The 11,530-nt window shown below is 36.2% G+C and overlaps 2 protein-coding genes across 2 annotated transcripts; both read right to left on the reverse strand.

The window, feature by feature from the left end:
* Positions 1-1,379: 1,379 nt before the first annotated feature.
* On the reverse strand, positions 1,380-3,703 carry LOC108679814. Its single transcript, XM_018168538.2, has 2 exons — positions 3,156-3,703; positions 1,380-2,654 (listed from the first exon to the last, which is right to left on the reverse strand). Exons 1-2 carry the CDS (start codon positions 3,528-3,530, stop codon positions 2,460-2,462), a joined length of 570 nt encoding a protein of 189 aa, XP_018024027.1. The 5' UTR covers positions 3,531-3,703; the 3' UTR covers positions 1,380-2,459.
* Positions 3,704-5,771: 2,068 nt separating this feature from the next.
* Positions 5,772-10,886, reverse strand: LOC125179035. Its single transcript, XM_047884098.1, has 5 exons — positions 10,754-10,886; positions 9,267-9,425; positions 8,569-8,727; positions 6,171-6,314; positions 5,772-6,057 (listed from the first exon to the last, which is right to left on the reverse strand). Exons 2-5 carry the CDS (start codon positions 9,415-9,417, stop codon positions 5,798-5,800), a joined length of 714 nt encoding a protein of 237 aa, XP_047740054.1. The 5' UTR covers positions 9,418-9,425; positions 10,754-10,886; the 3' UTR covers positions 5,772-5,797.
* Between the last annotated feature and the right edge of the window lie 644 nt (positions 10,887-11,530).

The following is an 11,530-nucleotide window of genomic DNA, read 5'->3' on the forward strand; positions in this document are numbered from 1 at the left end:
TCAGCAAAACGTTGAAAATTTCCTACTCATGACTGAAATGTTGCAGTTTGCAAAGTGACCAATTTTTTTATTTTTGGAATTTGATTTGGAATATCGGAAATAAATTTCTTTAAATAAGAGGTAAAATCAATCATTTCACAGGTAATAATGGGGCCATGGGCTGTTTTTCTTAATTTTAACTGAAGAAATTTGGATAAGGCCATAATAATGGGCAGAGCTGGGCAGCGCTACTTGGAAATGTAGCGGCGCTACCGCTACCGCTACATGCTCTAAATATAGCGGGCGCTACCGCTACCGCTACACCCACTAGATTGTAACGGGCGCTACCGCTACGGTAAAATGTAGCGCGCTACATTAGCCGCTACAATGGCCAAAATTATTGGAAACCTCTAAATATTTATTGTTCTGCTATAGGGATTTACTCATTAACATTTAATGATAATAAAACATTTTTAAAACATATCAATGCAACTTTATTGCAATTAACCCAACCGAACTAGTATGGGTTACCCCAGGGTTAGATACAGTAAAAAAAGTTACAGTTATTTTTATGTTTTACCGTCCCTACATGGATGTGAACTTTAATCTACCAATCTAAGAAATTATCCACATATACATATAAAAATCAGTCTTTTTTGTATATATATGTGGATTAAAATCAGACTGTTTTTAGGGTAAAATTAGTTATTTGGGGTAACATGTGCATACAACCTTCAACCTTGTAAATAAGTTCGTAGCTTGTAAATAGTTTTTCATTACTCATCGTAAATGGCTTTTTCATTAAAAATTACCCAGCGATGCATCTTGAAAATGGTTGGTGACGCTTTGGGCTTAAAAATCCATATATTGGCGACGCTGCTTCCACCTTCTGCACCCTGAAAATTAGCCAGATGCAAGAGCCTTTTGTCCAATTCTTAGGCAGCTTTTGCCTAATTTTCAGTTATTTTTGGTATTCTGGGCCTAATCATGCAATTTTATAAACAATGAGATAAATAATAATTTTCAGTTGGCGTTGGGTATTTTTTTTTGTCTTCAGAAGACTGGACAGAGCAATTACACATTTTCTTGAAATTTTGCATTGAGCATGGAACTAAAACAAAGCTTAATATAAAGGAAAAACTAGAGAAGTGACGGAATTACCTACGATGTCGGAATATACCGCGTTTACCCTATGTCAGTTGTCTCACTCCTCCGACAGCCTGACTTTTTAAGTGCAGTCACTGCAGTCTTTTAGTAAAAAAAAATTACATCTTGGTTTCAGGTTTTCAATCAAATATATTCTGCCTCACAGCCACAGTCCAAGAATGGGTGCCAGGGTGAGTGGTGAGTGGTGACAAATAAAAAAAAAAATTTCATTTATTTGCTTTGGTAATCTTGATTATTAAAAATATCAATTACATTGTTTTCCAAAGCCTAAAATATACAAAATCATTTTCTCAATTCTCAAAGAAGTAATAGCTATTAGCTATGGCCTATGTACAATAGTAACAATATTTGTAGACCATAGTAGACTACCCCACTACCATAGCCTCATAGGGTACCCTAGATATTTGAATTTGATCAGGATTCAGAATACACTACAGTCTACACTGACTACAGTAAAGTAAACTACACACAAATTCACAATGACAATGTTATATAAAACTAAAATCATTAAAATGCAATCACCTTCTCCATGGCAAAACAATATTAGGCCTAGGTACCAAAAAATAAATTGATAAACTTGTGTTAGATGATCAATCTCTACCTCTTCCTCTGAGTAAAGTGAGTATGCTTCCTCTTGCATTGCATGGGCTCTGAATAAACTGTTGCTAGCTAATACAGTAAATGAGTAGGCCTAATACTTATACCATAGTGTTATGTAGCTACCTAAACTCTCCAAATGAGTAGATGAATTACAAAGATCATTCCAGATATTTTACTACGTATTCAATAAAAACCTTAACAGGAACCCAGCCGTTGGCTAGCTATGTCAAGTGGCCACAAACTTCCCAGGGTCTTCCCTCATCAACACGATCAACTACACTACAACCAAGGCAACGCTCAAGCCTCGGCGTAAACAAACGGCACAGCTGAGTGCTGATAACATCACTTAGCATCGGATTCGGAGCTACGAAGTCGTAGATCACGTTAGAAATGCTGGCTTGTGACATTACGATGAAACGTAAAGCCGTAAGACTTAAGTTCTGTAGAACTCGAGAGTCGAGACTGTAGATATCCAAGTACACGGTAGCAAACTCCGTATCGTATCTCTCATATTTCGCAACCAAAACGACTTTAATATCAAATAATCATCGAATACCTAATTTATTTTATAACTCAGGGTGTTTTTTTAGCAAGTCGAGAAATAGTTTCACAAATATTTTATTTAACTTTGCAACGTCTATCTTGACTAATGAGATCATACGAAAAAATCAGTGTACGGCTGTTATTTTGTCCAGCAGAAATGTTTTTTTATACTATTTTTCTTTGTAGCCGCACTTCTCGCACATGCGTTTGCCGCGACAGCAGCAGTAAATGAACCCATAGGCCACCAAGAGGTATGGACTGCAGAGTCCCTTGATGAGCATCTTCAGGACGTTGTGGTTTGAGAAGAACGGTCTACAGCACGTGCAGCATCCACAACATGGACCCATTCTGACCATCGTGCCTTCCTGTCGAAGAGAGCAATTTAATGGGGGCTATCTTTCAAAACCTTGAAATGTATCGCTTTCCGTGCAAAAAAGAGTACTAGATTTCAGTGAGCGTGAATAAACTTCACTGCGTAATGTATCTTTCTTATCATTGCCATGTTTTTATGATCAGGTAACCTCCCGACACACGCTACCTGTGATACTTTTTAATAAGCTTATTACTGGAAGTTAATCAATGCAAATTTACTCAATTTTTTATTTGATCATTCTACGATAACTCTATCGATTATACTCGTTGAATTCGACATCTCGGACAAATTTACGGCCGGACCCGCGGCCGGTCTCGCGGCCGCCGGACTAAAAACATAGAAAAAACCTAGCCAATCAACGAAAACCTCACAGGTTAGGTCCAGTTCGGCACTTACAGCGTAGCCGTAGCCGCATAGTGCTGAACGAATGTCAAGCATGAGTTACATGAGGATATCAAAGTATTTATAAGATACTTTCTCCTAGTAAACTTACCTTGCACTCTGGACATGTCTTACTGAGTCCATCAGTACCGTCACAATTGCCATCTCCATCGTCATTATCGATGACGATGCTTGGCCCTCCGGTTGCTCCGCTCTTCACCAGGAGCTCGAGACGTTCGTCTCCACTGGGTTTAATTTCTTCCCTGGAAACTTTGTTGACTCCATCTTTCCCCTTTTCCTTATCCGCGAATGCGTTGTAGTTCTGTGTGGATGTAATGTGTTTAGACAAATCCTTAAGTTTTAGCTCTTCTTTTGATTCGAGTTCTTCCTTAACAGGCGATCTCCCTTCGTCGCACATCTTTTCTTCGTCACAAATCTCACTTCGTGGTATGGGAACCGGAATATCGCTGCAGGGGTCGGATTGCATGATGAAGTGCTCCCAGTTTGATCAGCTGGTCGTATTGTACTGCGAATACCGATCGTTTTTAATTAATTTATACTAAAATTTATTTTCATAAAAAGTGTTAATTACTTCACTGGAACGAAATCTCTTCAACTCTCATTGATTTTATTTTTTGACGAATTTTATTCTATTTCAAGGAAAATTTTGGTTAAAAATTTTAATAGAATTAAATTTTAAGCTTCAATTTAACTTTCAACTCGCTAACCATCACAAGTAAATGAAAATAAATAAATTTTCTATGTAAGCCAACAAAATATTGACATTCCCAAAGAAACTTGAGCGCAGTCATAATTAGCAAATTTAATCGTAGAGATCTCGATTTTTTTATTCATTATTCACTTTATTTAGTGCTGTATTGAATTGATGGGTGTCGTCGTCTTAAACTATTAGGTAAAAAAATGTAAAACACGATCTATTATTTATACTCTGAAAAGTGCACAAAACTAGCGATCTTGGATGAATTCATTGCTTGGCATTTGTCCATTTTATGGTCTTGTCATTTTCGCATGAGACTCGGGAATTTATTTAGCTTTGAATTGATTATATTTGCCGACGATTAACACTCATCTTCGACTCAATGTTATCAATTTCTATTCTGATAATTGAAGCGTTGAAGTAAATGTTTTTTACAGCAATAGTATAAATAGCTTTATAACTTCATGTCAAAGTTGTCAATGTACCATAATGAGCATAATATTATATTTATAAATAAAACGTACAATATTAAAGTAAAATACTCAAAGAAATGCATCTTTTATAATGTAATTCGAGAATTGAGAAGAGAAATGATAGTAAAAATTATCATGGAACAATCAGTTTGTCCTATAACGCAGCCACAGCACAAATGACTCTGCCACACTGCCTGCAACAGTCAATAGTGAGTGCACGATATTGCACAAGACTTTAACGTATAAAAGTTCTAATCCTAGATTTTATCTCGTGATAAGCGTACTGCAAGCTTTATTATCAGGAACTTCGGCCAAGCCAATCATATCGGAGTTAAAAAATGTTTTTTTTTTCTTATCAGTGGGCAAGAGGTCGTGTTGTGTTATTAGTGATTTTTCAGTATTAATGGATTTGCTAATGATTAATAAACTAGCATATTGGCATTAGTTGAAAAAATTTTCATTAAATACTAGAATATCTGAGCATAAATATTAGTATAGTGAAAGATACTGTGCATCACACCGAATTTTGGAACAACATCGGACATATTTTTCGATATTTACGGAATTGATAACACTAAATCTTAATATTAACTAAATGCCATGGGACCAGAAATGATCTCCCTCTGATACTTAATAATATGCGTTTGAAAATTACTTTTAATATAATACTAATAAAGACAACTAAACATAAACTAATAAAGACAACTAATAAATACTAATAAAGACAACACTTCTAAAGAATCCAGTGTCTCCGAGGTTACACATGTACAATGAATTTTTAATTTTATTTCCAAATATAAAAAAATTAATATTACACTTTTTTAATATTTAAAAAATTTAGATATTCAAAATAATTTATTCTGTCAATTGATTAATGCATTGTCTCCAACTTTACGCAAGTGTGCAAAATTTCAGATCGATTGGACAGGTAGAAGTGTGTTAAATATCCATTATAAAATTTGTAGAAGACAAAATTATTTTTTAATTTTTTTCATAATAATTTTTTTAATTTTCAACATTATTTACTCTGTTAATTGTTTAATGCATTGTCTCAAACTTTACGTAAGTATATAAGGTATAAGTGTGTTAAATATCGATTATAAGATATGTAGCAGACAGACAAACAATCAAACAACAAGAAGTGAAGTTTACGAGAACTGTTGTAAAAATGTTCTGATAATTTCATTTCGGTCAAGCAAGAGGCTAAGAAAATTACGTATAAAAACGCAATATGTCGCTGTACTAAGCAAACCAACATGTCGAGTTTCGTGTTTCCGATTGAAAATATTGCATTCTGTCGTGGATCTCTAATCAAAATAATTATTTCAATAGTTGAATAGCTTCGAATTTGTTAGGCGTTATCATTAATTTTAGAAAGAATTTCCGAACAAAAAATGTAATTCATGTTCATGTAATTTTCGTTCAAAGTTGGAAATTTCAAACATTTCCCATCGCCAAATTTTCTGTAAAATCGGGGCAATGTTAGGAAGAAGTTGATGATAACTAACGATTATAGATAATTTTGAAACTCAACTGATCTCTTCCACTAGATCAAGCATGAGATCAGTCCTTATACTTGTAGCACAACAGCTTTTTCTTCAATCCCGCGCCACAGTTGAAGCGCCGCAAAGTGAGGCCGTTTGCAGGGGTGATTTTGTGACAGAGTTCGGCGTTGTTGTTGCTGAGGTCCGAGAAGAACAGGTTTAGAGGATGGTAAGTGTCGTCAACTCCGTGTTCAACCTCCAACCAATGCACCTGAGATGCAGTTCCGTTTACTTTCTTGCCGACCAGTGGTATGAAGAAGCCCAACGTGTCATTCACCTCTGTCATCATATGACAAACATTAGTGATCCAGTCAATAAACATATAATGAGCGTTAAATACTCACTAATTTATATTGCTGCTGAATATTTTTATGAAATATATCGTCACGCACCTGCCATGATGTTGTTTTTGATGTATTCGATGTCTTGAATGGTGAAGATGATTCCGAATTTACCCCCATTGCTGGAGCAGAGGTCGGTGAAGCCGCTTGGTATCAAGGCAGTTCCATTGCTCCAGAAGTACAACTTGGGCTTCCCTTAGTAATTAAATAGATAATTTATTCCAGGATTGCATTGATGAACACAATGTTACTTTTTCATCGCAATGAAAATAATGAGACAATTTGTCTCTTGAGTTTCTAGACCTTATAGCAACATCGTCACATGCTTGAGCGATTCTTACATATAGTCTATATAGAACACGTGCACAAAGTTGTTAATTGTAAAACTTCAATGAGATATACATTTTCAACAACTGCACTAATCATGCCTCATTATGTTTCTTCAGGTTCTTGGTCGAGGTGAAGATTATTAAAATGCCCAACTGTATTCATCTGAACCAGTCAAAATAGACCACTAATAAGCTGGTTGATTTATATTTTTGAATCGAAACTTTTCAAGTACGAGAGATGTGTTCAAACAGAAATTGAAGTTTGAGTTATTTAGCTATAACGTGCCATGATAAATGTTTTTGAAAGGCCGTATCTTGCAACAATTTTGTTGGTATCACTTTAAAATAACGATTAGAAATACTGTTATGATCAGGCTTTCTGTCATTCAAAAGGAATGTACGTATTTGTTCATGATAACATTTAGATAAAATCGGTGAAAACTGTAAAATTCGACGTCGACCATATAATGTGATGTTTAATTAATTGGTGAAAATAATGTATATACAGCGCAATAATTACAGATTGCATCTGCTCGATAAAATGATGAAAAATAGTGTCAGCCAGGCGTTTATCGTAGGATTAAAATGAAAATAATTGCTGATAACGACAGCAATCGTCTCGGATATTGACGCTTGTGGCTTTAACTAAGACTGCTGAACACAATTTAATTGATCAAACAAAACCGTAAATGCTAACATTGTGGTTGCAGAATACGTTTTACTTCTAAATTGACAATGAAAATGTGCTGAAGTTCGAACTGTGGGTTCAAAATTCCATTACTAATTTGGCAATGAAAACAGTGAGGGAATTTATTAGAAGTAAAGCTGACCTAAAACTTTTGGTCTGAACGAGGACATTGATTACTTACACGCCCATGACAAATTGGACGAGTATTTAAAGTTGAGAATGTCAAGATAGGAGAAGTAAATTGTGGGTTTGATACTAGAGAGCTGTAACAATTCTGCCCGTAATCAGCGTGGTGGCCGTGTGGTTGAGTACATGAAAGTTGGAGCAGTGAGTTGTGGTGTTAAATCGCACTGTTTATACGAGCAAGCTGCCCAAATTTTTGTCCTCTATAGAGTCGGAAAAATGCTGGATTTAGCTTAATCAACGTTGATACCACAATCACTGTGACTATCATCATGACAACAGCTTAAAAATTCGGGGAATGTTTGTTCATGCAGGCAGGTTTGAACTGAGCGTCATCACTGGTGCGAGAAGGAAGATTAAGCTTCGGTATAAAGTTAAATAAATATGAACAGTCTCGATATTGTAGTTTGCACGCTATCGAACCTCAGGCGATAAAACGTCCATGACTACGAACCTCAAAAAATATTAATAATAAAGGCAATCAGTCACGGGCGAGAACAGCTCGATTTGTTCACTGCCTCCTCGAGAGGTTAAATTGAAATTGTGAGTGAATCACCAAGCATAAGAAGTTTGTCATTTCAAGTGAATATAAATCTAACGTACTAATCGCATGGTAGTCAAAGGTACTAATCAACTGCTATATTTAAACTTGTACCTGGCCTGGGAACATTGTGGTCACACTCGGAAGTTCTTAAATTAAGGTTCAAGGGCTCTAATTATTGCCCTCACGCACATTAATTCCTCACGTGTAGTTGACCTGGAATTCTTGCAGTCTTCCAAAGTCTTGCTTGTGCTCTCATTTTGACTAAAATACATTCTCAGTAAGAGTTTCTGGCACTCTTATTGATTTTTCTCGTGCTCTTACCATGACTCTCTTTCTCTCTCATTTACATATAGTCTAGTGCTATCAACATGACTCTTTAGAACTCCAATTAATACTTTTTAGTACTCTCACCAGTATTGTCTTGGACTTCTTTCATTATCTCAATATTTACTCATGTTTACTGTAAGACCCTGACACACTCACCACATATATTGCAACCCACTAGGAATCGGACTTTGAATCAAAGTAAAGACGCAAAATTTACGTCTATTAAACGTTGTACCAACGTTATTTCGCTGTCAAGAACGACCTAACAGCCCACCAGGCGAATTTCGTTGAATATACCTTCAATACATTTGTTTTGGTTAAAATTCAACGTTTGTTCAGCGTTATTTCAACGTCAATTGCCTGGAGGTTGAGACCCACTTTCTTTGACGAAGGCGACGGAGTCTGCATGAGGGGAGATGGTGCGGTGCGCCTCAGGGACGCGGCTGATCCTGCACTCGAACTCCCCTCGTTTGTCCGAGGGCGTGACGGATGATGCTGAACATCCTATATCCTGCACGCAATGGGCGCGGCAAGATCCTGCACAGTTAAATTAAAGAGATGAAGATTTTACTCGCAAATGTTTTATTACCCGCTGTAGCATGCGAGAGAGATGAGATTATTGCGACAGTTAAATGCGACAACTTTTTGTCTATAATTTTCGTTACTATTTATCTCCCGAGTTTGAATCAACCGGATTTACGGGTTTGTTTATTGAACTCGAATCAAGTGATGAGCATGATTTTTCTTTTTCGTTATTGAAACAATTAAAAAATGAGTCAAAATGTGTGAATACATTGCATTATTTCCTACATGGTTTATGATATTTGATTATCCTGTAAAATTTTGTAAGGCCACATGCAAATATATTGTCAGGCAGTGAAGGCCCCTATTCAGTTTGTATGTTTTCAATAAATACGATACTGAGTATAAAATAAGTAATTAGAAGAAATCAACTAAGTGGTGCCAACAGTGCTAACGTACAAAGAAAATATCAATAGTAAATTAAGATATGTCCAGAAAGACACACGTTGATAATTATCAAATTATTTACATTTACGCTAACAGGGCAGACGTACGTGGAGTCGAAACGTTTAAAGTTTCATTGGGAAGAGCGATCCTGTAGTCGTAGAAGGAGAGCAGGTCGTAGCGATGCGACCACACACCCGCCACCGACGCTGGCAGCCAACTGAAGAGCAGGCAACACGCTACCCTCGCTGCCTTCCCCATCCTGCGCTCTGGAAGTATTATTTCATAATAATAACATTGGAATAATAAGTACTTATATCAACATTATATTTCACGATAAGAACTTATATCAATTATTTGCTCAAGTCGCAAGTTCACCAAGAATTTAAAAGCAGAGAAAATGGCATTCATATTATGATATTCAACATTTCTTCAATGAAAAAGTTTTGGAGATCAGCTCCATCTTCAATTCGAAAGCTTTATATAAATACAATGCAATATTCCATTATATATCCTGGATCCCGCGTACGTTGAGGGTGGCAATGCACACTAGGATAAATTTCTATGCGTAAGTTATGATAGGCTAAGTCATGCGCCCAGCCTAACGAAAACATGAATCACTTGATGAAGGCACTTTTACGTGGAAAATTCGGATGACTTTAGGGCTGGGATTTCCGACTCAACAGTTTTGCCCAAGTGTCAGTAGCGGAAAGCGTAAACGCTTTTCCGTTGTAACCGGAACGAACCAAAAGCAATTAAATTTTTACCAAGCTCCTTCTCTATTTTTTTTCACGGCTTTAGCAACTGGGCCACTCATAATTCCTTAAATACTCAACGGATCTGTATGAATTTTGGAATGTGAGTATTAATTATCTATTCGCTGCCGCAGGAATTATTACAGATTTTTACATAAATTATTTTTTAATTAAAACCAATAAACGTATTTTTTAAGCAACTGGGCCACTCATAATTCCTTCAATACTTAACGGATCTGTATGAATTTTGGAATATGAGTATTAATTATCGATACGCTGCCGCAGGAATTATTATAGATTTTTACATGACTTATTATAGGGTTAAGTTAGGTTAGGTTAGGAAATAATTCATGCAAAAATCTATAATAATTCCTGCGGCAGCGTATCGATAATTAATATTCACATTCCAAAATTCATACAGATCCGTTAAGTATTGAAGGAATTCTGAGTGGCCCAGTTGCTGAAAAAATACATTTATTGGTTTTAATTAAAAAATAATTCATGTAAAAATCTGTAATAATTCGTGCGGCAGCGTATCGATAATTAATACTCATATTCCAAAATTCATACAGATCCGTTAAGTATTTAAGGAATTATGAGTGGCCCAGTTGCGCGAGTCCGCAGGCGAGTCCGCTGGCGAGTCCGTAGAATTGTCGATCGAGTGTGAGTATCTAAGAATTTGTTCAGTTGAGATAAAAAACTTAATGAATTCACAACACGAAATTCATCAAATAATCTATTGGTAATTTAATTGTAATTAATTACCAATTAACAAGAATTTATCATCATAATTTCTACTGTCAGTGACACATAAGTCGCCACTCTGCAGATACTGCACTTACCTCGCCGCTCGTCACTGAAAACCGTATATATATATTACTGGTACTGACTATACTAAATTACTGCTCAGTTTAAGGATTTGTAGGGTTCAATATCCACGTAATGACAACGAAACTGCTTAATTGTGCTAGAAATATGTGGTGCATTTTTGTTCACAAAATTGATCGTGTTTATTGAAGGTCGGCGTTTTCGATACTGCTGGCAAATTGCAAGGTTATCGGCATTAACGGTAGACGAAAGCCTTCACGACCTCTCACCTGCAAAGCTTGTCAGCAAGTTACTTACTTTGTTAAGATACGGCGCAGCACCGACGTAGGTATTAGCGCCCATTGTCAGCAAGTGACCCAGACACGAGAATCGAAGTTTTGTCCAGCCTTGTGAAGTTCTAAATGAGTTGAGTTATAGATGAGCTGAAAATAAGTAAACACAAAAATAAAATTTCAATTCAGACTAATTCTATGAGTTTCATAAAGCTACAAATTATAGCTGAATAAAATTCAACAATCTTTAAATTATTTATAATCGTGCGAAGAAATCGTTTTGGGAAACTGTTTTAGCACATTATAAACCAATAAGGCCTAACTATAGCAAATACTACGGCGTTTTAGACGAACTATACTCCAGACCAATCAACTATTTATTGCTACTATTTGCACTCGTGGCTGATTGACGCACGATGATCAGTGGCGCGAATTCGGAAGGGCAATTCTCCCCGTCGATTCCTGATGTTGGTCTTAGTGAACCTGATGTGATAAAATTCCTTTATTTTGCAAGAGAGA

The sequence above is a fragment of the Hyalella azteca genome, unplaced genomic scaffold, assembly GCF_000764305.2.
Source record: "Hyalella azteca isolate HAZT.00-mixed unplaced genomic scaffold, Hazt_2.0.2 contig14630, whole genome shotgun sequence".
Taxonomy (NCBI): Eukaryota; Metazoa; Arthropoda; class Malacostraca; order Amphipoda; family Hyalellidae; genus Hyalella; species Hyalella azteca.